A 19,282-nucleotide genomic window follows, 5' to 3' on the forward strand; every position below is an offset into this window, starting at 1 on the left:
AATGTATTGATTTTTGGAGAAAATTTTGTGAACATCTATAGCGTAATATTGGCAAACTGATCAATTATTTCTTAATAATAGGTGTATTAAAGTATTATAAATATCTGTCATTAATGATATATACCATGTAAAATATTTAACATGAAAGAATTAAGTATTTAAAAATTAAACAACGCAATTAAAACGTAAATCAGATTATTGTAACCATCTATGATCCAAAAATACTAGCTAACAGTTAAAGCAAACACTTAAAATAAAGATTTCTTCAATGAAAGAAAAACATAGAGATGGGCCAGTTACATGTTAGCAGCGAATACGAGATACGTTCCTTTTTCAAATAATCCAAATTTGCTCGAGTAGATATGGGAAACGATCTCATAGTTTCTTTTATTAAATTTACATCCCTTGAATCTTCAAAAATAACGAAACATATTTGAAACCTATTATGTTTGAATAAAATTCACCATTTATATTATACAATTTCATATCAATTCCATTATTCACGAGCTGATATTTATTAAATAATCATCATAAGAAAATTATCATATATAATAACCACTCTACAACACACTTGAGACCTTCTCGGAAAAGACCTTTATCCCAAGAAAGGCGAAGAACCGAGCAATTCAAATCCTTATTATATGTCCTAAAAGAGGAAAATAGGCAAGTGATAGAGAGCGATTTTAGGCGAATTCTATGCAATTATTCAGTAATTTAGTACGAGAGCTTCACCGTATTTAGTACTATTACCAAGGAGGAAATTAGTATTTTTATTTGTGCGAGTACCTAGAAGGCGTCGTGTACTTTACAAGAACTTAAGCACGATACTATAAGGAAGACTATTTCCATCGTGATGAAAGCTTATTATTAAAATTCACCCATAGAACTCAGTCTTTCCTCAGCCCGCCCAGTTTCCGAAAAAATACTCCCCAAAAACCTTTTACAAAAATGAACACCCCCATCACAACGTAACTCACCTCTATCTTTCCATCTCTTTCCGTATCAATTAAACTCACCGTAGCTAGATGAAAATTTAATCGTTCAGGCAATCCTTTTCGTACAACCAATCGCAAAAACTGCTTTGTAGTACTACACACTGACACGCAATTTGATTGTGCGACAATCGGTTCGTCTCTCTAAAAAACGTCTCTATTCTCCCCTTTGCGTATCCATATCGGTCGAAACTTTTGCTTTTACGTTTACTGGCTAACAAAAATCCATCGCTGTACAGAAACGAACAACCAATGTAGAGAGTAGAGAGAGTAGGAGGAGGAAACAGGGTGAAAGAGGTGGAGGAAGGTGGAACGAGGGGGATGTTGGCGCACGCTACGATTGTTTCTCCGTAATCCTTTATTGGATCAACGGGGCTGAAACAATTGAGCGAGCCATAACGCGAGGATGGGCTGCTGGTACAGGGGCAGACGAGCGTGTTGAGTTTTCGGTCTGGCGATGCCGATGGGCCTCACTTCGTGTAAAGCGTTGCAAGCAAGGGTGGAGACGAGATAGAGGGGGTGTATAAGCGAGGCTGGGCTCCGATGATGGGGGCGGGAAAGGATTTCTACCTACTTTGCTCCGGTTGAACGGAGTTACAAATGGGAGAACGCGGAACTCATCCGCGAGAGGGGATTCTCAACTGGTGCTTTTCTATGTTTTTGGCTTGCCGTTAGATGGATCGGTTGGCTAATTCTAAGATTTGTCTTCGTCTGGTGATTTATAAGTCTGCTACTGCTTCCTGGCTACGTAATTGGTTAGGTTGGGTTGTTATATAGTAAATGTTTAGTAATTTTATATAGTAAATGTTTATAAATTCTTGTGCCATGTTATTATTAATATTAATTCTGTTCAATAACAATCTAACAAATATCCATAATAGACATTGTAGTAATAGACAATAGTAATAGACATTGGTTACTTCTAACGAACCGTTAACTATTTCCTATGTAGGTTTCCAATATAATGAAACTTTAAACTGCCTAACATTATTCGTTACGTTCCATGTCCTTTAAAAGAAAGAAGAAGAAGAAGAACAGCGAGGAGAACGGTAGAAAACGTAGATATATTTAGGCGATTGGTAAAATGAAGGAGGAATCTTTCTGTCGAGGGGGTTAAAATAATGGGACATAAGTGCGATTTGTACAAGTTTGGAACGGGAATGTGAGCCGCTCGTCGCGTGCAAAGTTAGTACGCAATCGTGTTAGTCGAATCACTTCCAGTCGGTCGATCTTGACCAAATTCATAGCGTGTTGCGGAATTATGCCGGGGAATTGATTATGCTGCCTATAATGTCGGCTTTATTCGAGAGCGTTGTCCGACCGATCTCGCGCCATCGGATTCCCTTCGTCCGCGTTACTTCTGTTTCACTGAGGAATTTTTTAATTTCATCCACTCGTTGATTCATACCATTTTACTACGTCCGCATTTAATTATAATCCTTGTGTGTTTTATTTAAATTTATTATAATAATTATATTTATTTCGGGTATTTTTTAATTATTTTTGTTACAATTTCGAACTTTGCAATGTAATTTTGCGAATAATATAATTCTCTTTAATCCTATATATACATATATTTCGCTGATGCTTAAGAATGATTTATTTCGGGTATTTTTAAATTATTTCTTTTACAATTTCGGACTTTGTGGAATAATTTTGGTAAATATAATTTGAACGCCATATTAGATTGGCATAAATTGATATTTTCTTGACAAAAGAATTCCATTAAAACTTTTTTTTTGGAATGATATTTTAAATTAAAAAACAGTGATTATGTCGCTTAGAGATATAGAAATAAATTTTACAATTATTAAGCCTATGGTATTAAGAAAATTTACTGATGTCGGGAAATATATAAGTATTGTAATTTTAATAAATACTGGAAATTTAATTTTGTTCAAATTTTGCCAATGTAAGATATACCTACCTACTTTGATTTTAGACAGATTTATAGAAAACGTCTTTATAAATTGTTATGGAAGTAGAGACATTAGACTGACATATTAAACAGATGTCATGGTTGTTTTTTATGCAAATATAAGTTGATCATGATAGAGCCTTCATTACATGTCGGCACAAAACACAGCCGCCATTAAAGTAACAGTAATAAATTAGATGATTATAGTCTGCATAAATGTTCATTTTATCCACAGAAAAATATCGTTGATTATCGTTATCGAGTAATATTTCTTCGTTAGTTGTATATCTAGTGAAAGTAATTTTAGAGCATAACAAGTAGCTAATAAAATAGCTTAGTATGAATAAAAATTAATATTATAAATAAAACATGTGTTATTTGGTAATTATAATTATTTATTATTCGCAACTATTCTTATAGACTAAAAAAATAAAGAAATATATGAAACTAAAATTACAGAAGCAACTTTACAAATTCTTCAAATTTCAATATCATTATTAAAAAGAGCAAAACATAATTAACGAGAAAGCGTAAAAATTCCCATATACGAATAATCTTTCCTTTTAAAATATATCCAAAAAATTATGAAAATGAATCGTTTGCGTTGGAAAGAAGAGAATAATGACATTTTAATTCGAGGGATGAGTAGTAGCATATGGAAATGTAAATTACGCGAGCGTAGTGGCTGCCGCTTATCGTGGTGGAACATTATTTGTAGATTCTCAATTTCGCATGGGAGTTATGAAATAATTTTTCCCTGAAACCCTCTTATTCAGACAGCTGTACTGTGAACACAGCACCAGGGGTTAACGAGTTTCATCCTCGATGCACCAAAATTTCGTCGCCTTTTCATCGATGGTCCGCCCAAATACATTTTATTTTTCGACAGTGTTCAATGCGGCCGGATCATGTTTTTTACATACCGATCGGCAATTTCCAATCGATTCGAGCCTAGTGGAATGGAAAATTAGAAAGAATAGCGCTAGTGTTTACGGATAAGACAATATTTTTATCCATTAAATTGCTAATCTTTCTACATTTTTTCTAAGTTTAATATATTTATAATTTTATAGTTTTCTTTCAAAGCTTAAGTTCGAAATTTTTAATTAAGCGTTCAACATTAGCCAGCAATTAGCCAAGTCTAAGTAAACTCGACAAATTTTCAAACCCAATTTTCTCGAAAATGAATCGTCGTGTGAACAAATCTTATATCTTTGACTTATATTTTTCACGTAGAATCGCTTCCTTGCTGATTGTATTATGATTACTGGAACACCTTGTATATCTTATATTTATCACATTTACCTTTCAAACGGAAAAAGAGCAAACGAAACAAGCTGAACAGTGGAACTCCTTTGAAAAAACCCTATTCGTGGTGAAAATTATTCAGCGTTAGGACACGTGGCATGCAATTACACGCGTCGCTTGCATGAAACGAAGCTACATACATATTCTCGTGTATATTCTCGTTGGTCTAATGCGATTTGCGCGAGATGCCCGTGGAGAAATGTCATCGTGGGACGAAACGAAGGTCCGCTATGGAAGTTGTGGGCGGTGACTGTTGATTTAATTATAATCGTCAGCTCCGCCCAGCACCCTTCAATTCAATCCAACTTCCACCCTTTATTTTCCCCTCTGCTCTGGTTCACTCAGTGTTTCTACCTTTTCCCTTACCATTTAAAAATGTTTTCACCGAAAGTTTTCATCTTTTGAACGCTACACTTTGTTTAAAAGGAAGGGAACTGTCTCGATTAACTTTTCATTGCGATGGTTAATTTGCATTAAAAGTAGCTATGTAGTAATTTAAAAGAACGTTTGATGTGGGTTTTGTGAGATGATTTTTAGTGAAAGGTTTATTTAATTCAAGTACTTTTTCAAAGGAAAATCTTTCTTAACTGATCCTATATGTAATACTGTCAATTTAAATTTCTAAGGGTGAAGATATGTGTAATTAATAATTTTCTCAAACATCTTGTTTCAAGTTTACTTTGTTATAATAGATATCTGCTGTCATTTCATGATTTGCTGTCTAAGAGTGTTCTTCGTTGTTTCATTTGAATAAATAGAATTGTATTACTTTACCACTAAATAAAGTAAACTAAACTAACTAAATAAAGTGTTAGTCTTCCAATAAATGTAAGAAATATATACGCCAATATTTATGGTCGCTATTGTTATATACATACAGTAAATTATTTTTTTCAATTGTATTACCTACGACTCTCTTGGATTAATATATTTCATAAATGTTTGAGATGAAGCGATTTTGAACAATGTAAAGCGATAGGTACTTGAACGTAGCAGGTTCATATCAAGTGAAATGTTACCGGGTTAACTTATTTTAGAAGATGCTCGTGAATAGATATAACGTACGTACATTCGTGCGATATAGTCAATTTAATCACAGAGTCCCGAAGGGTTTCATAGTATATAAGGTCAAACGTTGGCATTTCATTCTAAGCAGGGAGAAACTTTGATGGTGCTCAACGATTGTTAAAAATGCCAGCTGGACCTTCTTAATTAACGTTTGCTAAGGATAAGATATAACACGTGATATCCTAAGTATTTAGTATGTTTAAACAATCAAGAAAATATATATAATTATTCTTTTACGTTAATTTTCCTTCTTTTACTTGGTGTTTGATGCTTGCTTTACTTGAAAAGCATTAGACTAGTATTGCTTGATATGAAAACATATTTTTTTGCATAAAACCATTTATTTTAACATTTTTCATCGCAATCTATATGTTTAAACTATAATTGCTTATTTATATGTTGTTAACGTGTGGTATATTTTAAAACATTTCAAACACAAAGAAATAGGTTTCTGTTACACGTTTCTCAACAGTACATAGTTGCTTTTTCCCTTCCTGGAAAAGTTTTCTTGCAAATAAAGTTACAAGACATACATATTTTCCTTTAATCCATTCTCTTCTGAGGTTGATATCTTTTCACGTTTGATATCCCTGACGTTTCGCCTTCGCGAAAGTTGACAACTGACTAAAAATAATCGTTCTTTGTAGTAACATTTTACTAATGTTTTATAAATATACATTTTTACAAAATGTTCATAGTTAGGTTTCCAACCAACTCTCGCATTATCGTTATCTCAATTTGGTTATTTACGACGACAAGTCAATTTCTTTTACTCGAAGAGTGAGACGGCATCACGTAATAAGAATTCCAAAGAAGTCTGTATAACAGTTGGCGCTCCTTCGAAAATCTAATGGCTCTCCAGACGGTCGAAGCGCAATTAAAAGTTGCGGTCGAAACTAACTAAACCAGCCGAAGTTTGATTTAAACGTTTCCTGGCTGCTGTTCCTCTTCCTGCTTCTACGTGACACCGTTTAATTGCATTTAAATGAATGTTGGAGAAGATCTGCGAATGTCTTCGTGTGTTTCCTCTTTAACGAAAACCCGATGCGAGGAGAATTGACGCGAACTAGGGATGTTCGTTAATCACGATCGACCAAAAGGATCTTAATTGACCAGAGGAACTTCGCGAAGCGATAATCGCCTCGTCCTTATTTCGTGGCGTTCGAATACATTAAACGTTTCTCGCTTCACTTTTATCCTCATTACTATCTGAATGAATCCATTGCGACGGCTTTTGGAAAGAAATTGCGTACTTTTCCTCGGGGTAGTCACATTTCGCTTGGAAATTTACATTCCTATACTTCCTTTCCCTTTAACCCTACTATGATCGTTTTAATTTTGATATTTCGATCTTGTTGTTAGTTCAACGGACAGACAACAATTCTTTCATACGATACGATCGCAAGTAAAGCAAGAGTAAAGTTTGAAACAAATCTGAAAACGGTAAAAGTTTCCAAGATATTTACTGTAAGCATAGTAAGCTGTTGTACACAACTAACCGCCACCTTAACCATACCACAGATGTGTGGCGAAAATGAAAATACCAAATCTCCGTGTAGATTACTTTCCTCGACCGATCTGTCCAAGCGAGAAATAACTGCAAATAACGTTCGGGGATTACTTAGTTACCGTGATACACTTGTGGCCCTGACTCTGTGTGTCGCGCGATGCAGTAACTGGGTTTTCCACTTCTCCTCTTGTCCGTGTGGGTACCTTTGTGACTGATATATCTATGGCTACGTGAACCAACGTATACACACTTGATGTCGTCGAGATGAGAAAAGAGAAAGGGAGAGAGAGAAGGAGAGAGAGAGAGAGAGATTTTGGTGAGTCTCTTCACAAAGTACGGATCTGTCCCACTCGACACCAACAAGGGGGAATTGAAAAGCTGCCTGGCAATCCGGATAGCTTATCCCGGTCGAACCCTAACCTTCCTGTATCTACCTCTTTTTTCATGTCTTCCTCTCTGTTACTCATTTCTCCACCCTTCATTTAACTCTTATGGATAATTATTGCTAATTGTTAATACTTCTTTTAGATGAGAGAAAGAGGGAACGACGAAGAGTTGAGATTATAGAGTTGTCTCATTAATATGGGATACAGCTTCGAGAGAAATGTTTTGGTATGATTATGATGTCGCTCGGGGCTTCTGGGTTAAATCCGTATACTAGAGGAATTGCATGAATATTATGCAGAATATATATAATTATACAATTTGCAATAAATTATAATTAGAATAAAAAGTAGCATGTACGCCTTTCGTGTATATGATATTTAGAATAAGATCTAAATGTAGAGTAATATTATCTAGAAGCCGACAGGCTCGATTACAGTAGATTGCTGGCTACAACTCGGTTTAATTCGATTAACTTGGTGCAAACTTGTTTGCTAGGTATCACGTAACTCCGAGTTATCTCGTTTTTCGTTTACAGAAGGGGACGGCGTTCACGGGTGGAGCTACTCTTTTTTTTTACTAACACAAATATACTCCGTTATTAAACGATCAGAATATATACCTTTATTCACTACTCAATGATTAAAGATCCTCGCTGACGCTCTAATGTATTACTTTCTGAAACAATGTTTTCTGAGAAAACATAGTACATACACTCTTTTTAAATACGTTGGTGGAGGTATTAATAGAATGATCGGATACTCGGATGATTTTCATTTAGAAGAGTACCCAGTATATTTTTGGTTTTGATATGGTAAATGGATATTACGTCTATGTTCACTAAGTAGTCGCAATCTTAATTTTAGTTTTATCAAGTTTAGTCTAGTTACATACTTTTGCGAGCCACCAGCGCTCGCAGGAAAAATCCACAATATTAATAACGAATTATAGAGGATAAACAGGAAATTTGTTTTCTAAAAGTGGGCTCGTGCTATTTTGCAATTCCTGCTTTCGATTACTTCCGTGATTTCCTTAATATGATAATTAATTTCCGATGTGCTCGACTCGCAAAACGACAGTAGTCAAGTTGCATGACACTCCATGCATAACGCCAACATAACATCGCGGTCGTTCATTTAATTATATCGCCGGCATAAGTGTATCTACACGCTGTGAGCATATTATGTCCAGTCGATCGCGCGAGCCCGTTAGTTCGTATGGTTACGGAGTATTTACTGACACAATAATTATCGCAATTGACGGGGGCAGCCGCACGAGCAGTCAGACCGCAGAGCAAATTCTAGGGACGTCGAGTAGTATTACGTGGCAGGAAACTCTCACCCTCTTTGCTCTGTTCTCTCTTTCTCTCTCTTTCTCTCTCAGATTTACTTGATTCGACGGCTTGTATCGACGGTAACGAGAGGGCACAGGACTCCTGTATACCGATCATTAATATTGGACCGAGTTCTGGCTATGTCAAAGGGGACGCTCCTTCGAATCCGATACTCAAGGTGTTGATGGTGTTTGAACTGAAGGAATGGTGAAGGGAGAACTTATGAATCGGGCAGCTTGTTACTCGTGGAAGATTGCTGAAATTTGTTTGATTCGACGGAAGCGTTCATTGAGGTTTGTAATATATTATGGAAAAAGTATCTCTGATTAATATAGAAGAAAGGTATGATAAGTATCTATACACTTCGTCGATTTTAATGAAATTTTAATAAATTTTTAAGATTAAACGAGGAAATTTTAATGTGACACAGTTGAAAATAAATCTGTTACGTCCAAAGATGTAAGTCATTGAAGAATATCCGATAGATGAAACCTGACTTCCGAGACAACGGTTTCTATTAAATAAAAATTCTAGAAACATAGTGATATTAGTAGCATTAACGATAAGGGTAGTTCGCTTTGTGTTCGCACGTAATTAAAGAAACATATGTAAGAAACAAGGTGGTAGATAAACTAATTTCACTCGCATTGCTTTTTAACCCTATATTTCGTGTGGATGGGCCACGTGCAGAAGTACCTACTCGAATTAGGGCGTGATTGTTGCGAATTACCGATCGCGAGTTTGTGTACACCATAAGGGTTAGTCGACATATTTTCAGGAAAGACTCGTAGAGTGCCAAGTGTTTGCGGACCTATCGGTGCTGATAATGGGTGACGATGGAACCTTTCGTAATTTCGTTATGCTCAAAGGGTATAACAATGGCCACGTGCCTGTCGTTCGAAAACATTGTACTGCTACGCTTTTGATTCTAATACTGGGTTAATGGAGTCTCCATTAATTAATACAATGCTTGAAACTGCGCCTATAAATGTCCTTAGTATATTGGTTTCTATTCTATTCTCTATTTTTGTTTAAGACCGATGATAGATAATGTATAATCGAGTCATTAATATAAATCGATGAGATTAGGTCTTCTTTAATTTGTCGATTTTGTTTCTTAGGAATGATACTGGAAAACTGATTCGTTCTCTGGTCTGTAAATAATCCTAGCACATAAATAATTTCGAAATAAATTGTAATCTAATTAATTTATGCGCAGAATAATCGTGTGATGAATAATAAAATTCAGCAATGTCGAATTGTTCAAATTCGAAATTTACTTTTTGCATCCATAAATAATTCTAATGCTTTCTTGTTGATTTTAAGTTCTCTAAAGAATTTGAAAACGGCAGAACGTATCATTTATTTCCATTGTAGACGAAGATTTTTTATTTGATCAATTGTCTTTGAAAATCTATATTAACTATCCATTATAAATAATCACTCACCGTTTCTCGAGGAGGACTCCAACACTGTGGCGAATTACGACCACTATGACTACTGGTAGCTGAATTTGAAACGGAATGAAGATTCTGTGCAGTAATGTTTAAAGGTGTCACTGGATCGTCTTCTGTTGTCTCTATATCCACTTCGTCGTCAGAATTATCTTCTTTTTGGGATACCGAGGTATCCGATGGTTGTTCTTGAGTCACCGATTCAACTATCGGTGGTCCACGAATCACAGGACGAAAGGCAGACTGATGCAATGATGGATTCACCGTTGGTATAAGCGGTTCGGTTGGATTGGAACCGCTTATTGGCGGTGGTAGAGGACCTTGAAGAAAGGAAAAATGTTATGTTACGCAATGTATTATGTTAGCTTTATGAAGAATATTAATTATTACGTTAATAGAAAATACAACGATTAGAAATATTTCTGACAAATCTATATGAATAAGTCTCTGAGAAAAAGATATATGTGGTTGGAAGGCTTTTGACTTGTCGTTGATAGAATAATTCTAGAATAATGTAAATTAATGTAGTAGAATAATGTAGAGAAAAAGATGAAGAAAAACATTTGACGATAAATCCATAAAGATGTATAAAAAATCAAAATGTAATATTATTAAAAAATAATGGCAAAAGTAAATATTTAAAAATAAAAACTTCGAAAATCAAATAACAATACAATTTTACTAACATGCCATCTGAATGCATAATTGAATTTTCCAATTCTTATATGAAAAGTTCTTCTACGTAAAAATTAAAAACTCAATAACTTTTCTCCCTTCCACGTTCTTCAAATGTGTATAAAGCGTCTCAAGGAAGCAGCGCTTCTTTTATATGACATTTCATAGAAATAGATACACACAAAATATACTAGGCAAATAGATAGGTACAGTTGCACATATATTGTGAGTAATCCTGGCAATGAATTCAAAACATTAACTAACGATATTTGTTCGCAGCAACGGTTAAGCTAATCCTCTAAATAGCTTGTGCATTTACGGCTAAAATTCGTTAGTATCACTGGTAACTTTTGCACGCCACTCGAATTAATGGTCGGTTCTCTTTGCACGAGAAATTTTGTCTGCTATTAGTTAAAACAATTTTAAGTGATTAATACTAACTCTGACAAGAAAATGGAAATAGCCATGTTAAATCGATCGCGCGAATACACATATGTATGACTGCATAGTGGAACGTGCATTAATAATTATTATCAAAGACCATTACCTTACACGCGTGGGAACATGATCGTTGCACCGATTAATAATTTTCGTAGCACTCTTCACATTCACATATTCCCTGTAATTATACTAATGAACTCTGCCTCCGCAATGTAATTTCTGCTCGCGACGCGTGTAATCTGCCATATTACGCATTACAATCTGCCTAAACTGCGTTATTAACTATAGAAACGCAAATTTCTAGAATTTAATAGAATAGAAGAATTTGGGCTAATTTAAATATAATAAAATATACACGTTCTAGTAAAATATGTCAAATTAAAATATTCCACAGAAATACACCAGTCAAATATATCAAGTGTAATGAAATATATCGTTAAAACGCGCAATTAAATGCACCGAAGATAATAGATCAAATGCATTATCAATGCCAAAAAGCAAATCTCCAAGATATCACGAACTCACCAGGAAAGAGCACTGGTCCTCTCTTAGCGAGCCACGGGAGAGCGTAGGGTGAAAATGGAAAACCGGGTGTTTTGGCGGCAGCAACAGCGGCAGCCTGTTGATGTTGATGCCACACATAGTCCATCACCAAGCTTCTAGACAACGGTAGAGGTAATTCTGGAAATGGAGGGACACGTGGATGCGTGGGCGACGGCACGAGGGTCGGAATTTGCGCCGTAGGCGATGATCTCGGCTGCTTTGCAGGACTTGGCGATTCCCTTGACGTTGGATTATTAAGCAATCGCTTTCTAGTGCCGCCGTTGAACATTGCTTTCACATCCTCCCACGCGTGCACCACCTCGTCCGGCGGATTTCCGGAAAGTTTCATGTGACGACGCCAGGAATTGAAATTCGCCGCGTCCGGTTGCACGTATTTGTCCGATGGGCCGATTCGGTGTGAATGGAAGATGAACTTGTTGGGGGAGAAGAAGAGGCCACAGTAGGCGCACTTGATGCATTTCGCACGCGAACTGTTATAGCGAGCTGGTAGAAACGCGCCTCGACAGCCCCAGGCGCATTCGTGGTGCACCGAGAAAGCGAAGTCTTCTGGTAATCTTGAAGAAAACAGAGTGTCTTTGAACTCGCGATGCGGCGATTCTAAATGTGAGAAATTTAGATTCTATGTGTTAGAAGAAAATTTATAGTTCGATATGTACCAAAATGATTAGGTTTAGGTAGGTTTAAAATTGTGCATATTTTCAATAGCCGTAAAAAAAGGAACTCTGAAATTCGTTGCTTTGTCGAATTTGATAGTTCTAGCGTTGAAAATCTTTATACGTTAAGTTAAGGAATTTATTATATTATATGTTTTTATGTCAAAGGAGGCACCTTTACATGTTAAAACACATTCTATGGAGTGAAACAATATGATTCCTAACAATTTTGTGAGATAGCTTGATAAAAGTAAACCAACCTAGGCGGCGCATTGTCGCCGAGGAACGATTTGCAGAGACGCTCGGCTTCCCTTCGCGTAATCATGCCGCATCTTCTGGAGGAAACGGGCATAGCGCCGGCTCGACGGAGGATTTCTAACTGGACGGGAGTGCATTGCACGCAGGTGATGCCCAAAGCTACCCTGCGATTGTGAATCTCGTTGTAACTGAACTGTTTCAGCAACGTGTTGCTTATCTGAGCCAAACATAGCCTTTCTTGACCCTCGATCACCAGGGACACGATGTGAATGCCATAGAGAGATACAGTGCCCACCTGCAACTCCTGATGGTTTAGGTTCACAACGTGGTTCTTCGATGTTAAGAACGATACTATACGAGATATGAACTACAAAGAAAGAAGTAAACAAGATGAAAATTATAAACCAAAGTAAATGTATCTTCAGATTTTATTTGAATCTTTATAATTCTATATACGATCCTTGTATAATAATAATTTACAATTAATTAGCCAACATTGAGCGAGACAAACACGACAATAAAGAAATATGCAATGTTATTTCGTTTGTAAAGTGTTTCATTTTCCCTATCCCAATAAATAATACCATATAATAATATGTAATAATAATTCCCTTGATTTCGCAGAAATTTCACTATATTTTAATTTCTACAATTTCACATATAATCGAAATCTCATATAATGACAACTTACAATTAATTGGCTAACGCTGAGACAAAGAAATAACGTTACTTTGTTTCGGAATATCGCGTTTTATCTGCCCTATCCAAATAAATAATATACAATAATAATTCCCTTGGCTTCGGAAAAATTGTTCAAAAATAATACTAAAACCTTCCCACCGCCAAAGAAATAATGCGTTTTATCTTCAAATAAACGCGGATAATTCGTGATCGCGGAATGTTCACCGGAAACAATTAAAAAGTAAAATCCCATAATATAAAAACACATGCGATACCTGATTGGATTTCGAATGCGACTGTGGCTGCGGCGATTGTGCTGATTTTTGGGGCGCGGTTATCGGCGGCATCGATAATACCGCCGGCCCATCCATTCTACTGCAACAAAAATAAAAACAGAAGAATATTCCTGAAATAACAATCGAGTTCAGTTTTTACAGGCACTCATCTCGCAAAGCCCACTTGATAAATTATTTTCTCTTTGTCTCTCATACATGTATATACGTACACGCTAATGAATGCTTTTCGAATTACACCGATCGGTTTAAATTCTGTAATATTTTTCAATATGAATGTAATAATACTATTATTCAATGGAAAAATGTAATATGAAACGGCGTATGTTATTATTGTTCTGTATTGTTGGCATTATTGTATGATATTATTGCGCTTTAGTTGTTTCCGTTTTGTGTTTCCATTGTAATTATATTTATTACGCTCTATTGATCATCTGACATCGAAACGATTGACCAATGAACATCATTAAATGCAATTTAGTTTGATGAAATTATTTTTGTCATGTTGTGACTATTTTGTGGCTGTCTAACCTGTTAATAACACTACATTGCGTCTTATAATAATAAGTTCATCTAACAATTTTTTATGTTGTGGTTATTATCACGAAAAATGAAATACGCTATGTTTGAAATCGTATTGATACACGATCGTAATTGAGTCTCGCAGAAGCCAAATCGATCAACTCTACTTTTATTAATTAAATACATAAAAAAGTACATCATCGCATTCTTTCAGTTATTTCCTACAACTTCCCCATTGCCAATACCTATACGTGACAAACTTTTCCGTCGCGATGTACGAAATTCAGAATTCTTCAAACACTGCTTTATCTCCAAGCAAAGGTGGCCTCGTCAAAAAGAAATCAGTGACAAAATATAAAAAGTACAGAAGAGGAAGAAGAAAATACGATGGGAGAACGGGTCGCATCGGGTTCCTTATCCTCTTACACTCTTTTCTCTCACTCAGAAGATGGAGATCTGAAATAAGTGCTCGAGTGCTACCAGCAGAGCCTCTTTCCATTAGTTTAACGCGCGGCGAAGATTTCATTGAGCCCGTGAATTTTTCATGAGAAGCCGTCCGCCTACCAAATAAACCGGTGAAAAAAGGATTCCAAAAATAAAAACAGAGACAGAGAGAGAGAGAGAAGCAACCAGGGAGACGCGATGTAGATATAACAAAGAAAAAAGAGAAATAGAGGGAACGATCTGATTTTGCGCAGTCAGGATAGAAAGAGAAGGAATGATCGATTCAACCAACAGACAGAAACGAGAGAGTAAACCAACGACAACCAGAATGCTATAGAAACTAGAGAGAGATGGAAGGAACCCTCGATGTTGATTTTAATTGAAAACGCCTCCATGAAGGTATAGTGTGTATACGGCTACACGTACAACGGTGCACGCAGATAAAACCCATTTACAAGCGGGCATAGCCCTGACGTAGAAGCACAGAGAGCGCCAGTGCTCCAGCAAACGTCCCCGGGGACCGTAGAACGAGGGGGTAATTCAATTTGACACCCCCACCCACGCTTAAACAAGCCAGCACCCATCCAGCCCTCAACTCTCTTCCTCTGTCTTTCTTCCTGTCCTCTATATACGAGATATATACTGCTCTTTGTCTATGTTTCTTTCTTTTCCCTCTTTCTTTTCTTCTGTTCTCTATATTTGTCCTTTTCTTCCATTTTGGTCCGTGGATATGTATGTTGTGTCTGTATTTCACTCTATTTTTACCATCTTCCTCGTTCTTTCCTTCTGTTCTTCATGTACATATACATATATATATACACGCACACACAGTATTACTTGTACCTTTTCTAGCATGATGGCAGAGGTTGTCTCTCTCCGTCGCGCAAATTAAATTCTCATCCACCGTGAAACAATGCCAGTATCCGAGCCGGAACAACCCCCTACTTCCAGTTCAGCTACCTCCCTCTCTTCAGTTCACCTGCACGGTTGGAAACGTTGCAACCCTCCACGATTGCAATCCCCTCTTCTCTATAGAGAAGACCCGGATGCCGTTGGTCAGCGGTTCGACAGATCGGACTCGAATCGACCGCATTAATTACTCGCTACTTACAATTAGTACAAACTAGAAACGGCCGCGTACGTTCTACTAATGGTCGTGGCGTTTGTTCTCCCTACTTAGCGGCACGTTCATTAGCTAATTGAATCGCGATCAAGAGAAGCGAGTCTTGCTGTAGGTTTTTTGTTGGCGGCAGAAATTATATCCGATGAGATTGAACAAGCGGAAGTTCTTGGATAAAAAGAATCGTTGTCTACCTTTTCAAATTGATCGATATAAGTTACGCTCGATAGGTTAGTTCCAAGATTTCCACGATTTTGCAAATATTTCTAATGTAAGCAATTTCGAACTTCTGAATAGAAGCACAAGATAAAAATATGGTAGAAATAAAATAAGGACCTGAAATAATTAAGACCTGTGTTTGACGATATCACTAAAAGTGCCCACAATTGATTTATACGGTCGTCATTATACGTATTCCAAATTTCAATTGAGATTTTGATCAAACATTTCTCAGTTTTCTCATTTATCGACTTTCTCTTGCGACTCTTAGCTTTTATAAATTTGTACGTCGCTACCTTGCACGAATGCAACAAATCGCGATTCGTTAACCATTTTGTTTATAATGAATTATCGCACTTTATATGAAACCAAAAACTCTTCTAATATTTATGAACTACAGTGTATGCGTATGCAAATACACTTCGTTACCTAACCAATAAGATTTCTAAAGAAATAATAATAATTTCTGCACAATGAAACCGTGATCGAGACCGCGATTGCATTCTAACAAAAAAATCAGGATAGAGATAGAAATAAGACAAGAGTACAAGGATAGGAGTCGAAAGGTATAGCAAGAGGTTGCAGAGGCAAAAGTGAAAGAGAGAGAGAGAGAGAGAGAGAGAGAAGGTGGATAGACGAAATGAGAGCACGATGTACTCATAATGGAAGCGCAGAGATTTAACAACGTTACAATGAACGAACAAGCTTACCCCGAGCCCGTCTCTGGACCCTCGGAAGCCTGCCGCCGCGCCGCCTCCAGAAGCCCGAGGATCGCAGATTGAATTGTAAAATAACCGAGAGGGGAACAATGCGCCTCGGTACAACATTGTGTTTGCATTTAAATAATCCGCGAGCCCGCGGGTACGCTTATCCTCGCGACTTCGTTCGCCGACTACTACCCTCCACTGCATACAACCATCCCTTATCTTGTATCGTGTCCATTTGTCTCACGTGCACTCTGCTTTTGCGTGCTTATTTTTCCGTGGAAACGGGAAACATTATTCCATACAGTTACAAACAAACGTATATATGATGGAAAGAGGTAAACAGAGGAGAAAGAGATTTTTCACTGGCTATGACATGGTACAAGAAAATAGTGAGATCGTATCCTCGTTGCTGTGTGGGAAACCTGTACGGAAGCGTGTACTTACGGCTCTGGGTCTATAACTGTTTAATTTGTGGCATGTAGGCTCCTTAGGCCAGTAGGGAATTAGAAAGGGAGCAATTAATATAGAAGAGATAATAAACGAAGTCGGAAAGTGCAGAGCTGTGGGTGAGGAAATTGGGAAAAAAGGAAAATGAAAGTGCAAATAAAGAGAGAGGATATGCAGTTAAGTAGGTAAATTAGGCAATTAGATAAACATTTATAACAGATAATAGGTATATATGGTTAATAGTCAGATAGATGATAGATAGTAAATACGTGATAGCAAAATAAGGATAAAATAAGGTCTTGTATGTAGATGATTAGAGAATAATGAATCAAAATCGTATTTATTGTATTTATAGAATACGTTTACGATGAACATAAAATAACTGAAATAGAATTCAAAAGCTCAAACATAGTGCTCAAATTAATGATAAAACAAAATCTCTTTCTCGAATATTCGCTGATTGCCTGTATATATAGTTTATGTAACAATCTATCTACTTTATTAGCCTATAATAATAGTATGTTACTGGTAAGTAGCATAAGTATACGATTTTATCGAATAAAGACGAAAAAGCTAGCAGTAATTAATAAGCTCGCAGACAAACGGCAGTTTCAAATTAAAAATTCGTAAAACGTAATCAGCAAACAAATATAAAATGTTTAAATCAGTCGACATAACCACTAGATTATTAATTATATATTTCAATTCAATATTAAATGCTTTTATTTTAACACGAGCACGAGACTGTTTTTGTCTTACATCAGGTTTCCTTTGCAATTCATTCGTTGGTATAAAAACATTTATATTAAGATTCAAAGAACAGCTCGCTACAATTGAAGGATTGACCCGTCGCAGCAGCGTAACAAATTGCGTCTCTTTTGTAGTCAGAAATATTTACGTTATCCTAAACGGGATGCATTTTAATTCCTCTTTACAGACGTCAAACGATGACTCGTTGCTTCGACAATCTCCCAAGAGGATTACGTAATTTAAACAAGTGCCGCCTGTTATATTCCGCGTACCTAATGAAAAATACGAGAATAATAGGAGAGAAAAGAACGAAGTTCAGATAACTGGACACTCACAAATTTTAGATATTTAAAAGTTGCCCCCTATAGTTTTTAAAGAGAATGAAACAACCAGCCCGTAATCTTTGCAACCATCTAACAACGGTTAAATATCTGTTAGAGGAAATTTGCCTCGACTTTTAGTGCATTATCTTTTATCCATAAAAATGCTATAAAGACGTTATATTAAATATATCCCTGATATCTGAAAATTATATAACTATATCTTGGTACGTAAAATTTGATAGATTTATCGTTTATTTTTAGAAGATTTATGACCCTAACAAGTAATTATCTTAGTTAAAGTTCAAAAGAATCATAAAAGGTGAACTTATTATGTTCTTTCCTGTATTTGCTGTTCGTATATAAATCGAACGAAAAGCATGATTGGTATGCACACGAGAAGATGGCGGACATATTTCTCGACGATGCAGATGGTTCGATGTCTCGACGAAAAAAGAAGCAATCGTTTACGAGTAGCCAAGCGAAAAATTACTGGAACACGGCGGAACTTTAGTAACTCGTGAAATTGCTCCCAGATGCTTGTAATATTGGCGAAACTTTTTCCCTGGGTCACCTGAGCCCCGAAGGCGTTCGACTAATATTAATTCGGACCCTCTAAAACAGGTTGTTGTTTTCAAGATCTTTCGCGAGTTAAATCCAAAGCGATGCACGGCTAATCTCTGGGCAAACAGTTTATGGTGTTTGCTTGACTATGCAACGTACTACGGGGAAACCAAGCCCCCTTTCTGCTGGATGTAAGCCCTCGATGTCCCGCGGGACCAGTTTACCCCCGACTCGTGAATCGGCTATCAATTTACTTAGAAACAGCCGTGAAGTGTCAGGCTACAGATTTTTATAACGCTTTGCGTATTCTTTGAGTTGGTTAGAACTGTTGTTAAAGGAAAACAAAAAGATCGAAATTTTACAATAACGCATAGTTGGTATCAATTTATTCAAAAACGGCCTTGAAAATATTCAACTGCAGATTTTTATAGTGCTTTGAGTATCCTTTGAGTTGAGTCTTATTTAACGATTACCAGTATTATATTTGATAAATAGTGTTTATACCGTGAATGAGATTTTGATTTTTCATATTTTGTGTTAATGATGTTTTTGATTTAGTTTGAAAGTATTGAATGTCAGAAGGTACAATCTTTTTACTTTCAATTTATAAAAAGTATCCAAAATATAATGAAAATAAAATAGTTTGAAATACAAATC

The 19,282-nt window shown here is 36.3% G+C and overlaps 1 protein-coding gene across 2 annotated transcripts in view; it reads right to left on the reverse strand.

Moving 5' to 3' along the window:
- LOC117151314 (SKI family transcriptional corepressor 2) overlaps positions 1 to 19,282 on the reverse strand; it is a 28,810-nt gene that overhangs the window by 8,055 nt on the left and 1,473 nt on the right. Inside the window, exons 2-5 of one of the 2 annotated variants that reach the window (XM_033319235.1) lie at positions 13,515 to 13,614; positions 12,561 to 12,853; positions 11,609 to 12,201; positions 9,962 to 10,287 (exon numbers count right to left, since the gene is read on the reverse strand). In XM_033319235.1, the coding sequence (XP_033175126.1) occupies positions 9,962 to 10,287; positions 11,609 to 12,201; positions 12,561 to 12,853; positions 13,515 to 13,610 (1,308 nt within the window). In that variant the 5' untranslated portion in view covers positions 13,611 to 13,614. Of the gene's footprint in view, positions 1 to 9,961; positions 10,288 to 11,608; positions 12,202 to 12,560; positions 12,863 to 13,514; positions 13,615 to 19,282 lie in introns of both variants that reach the window. The other variant, XM_033319234.1, reaches the window with a different exon arrangement.

The sequence above is a fragment of the Bombus impatiens genome, unplaced genomic scaffold (assembly GCF_000188095.3).
Source record: "Bombus impatiens unplaced genomic scaffold, BIMP_2.2 scf_0142, whole genome shotgun sequence".
NCBI classification, from domain to species: Eukaryota; Metazoa; Arthropoda; class Insecta; order Hymenoptera; family Apidae; genus Bombus; species Bombus impatiens.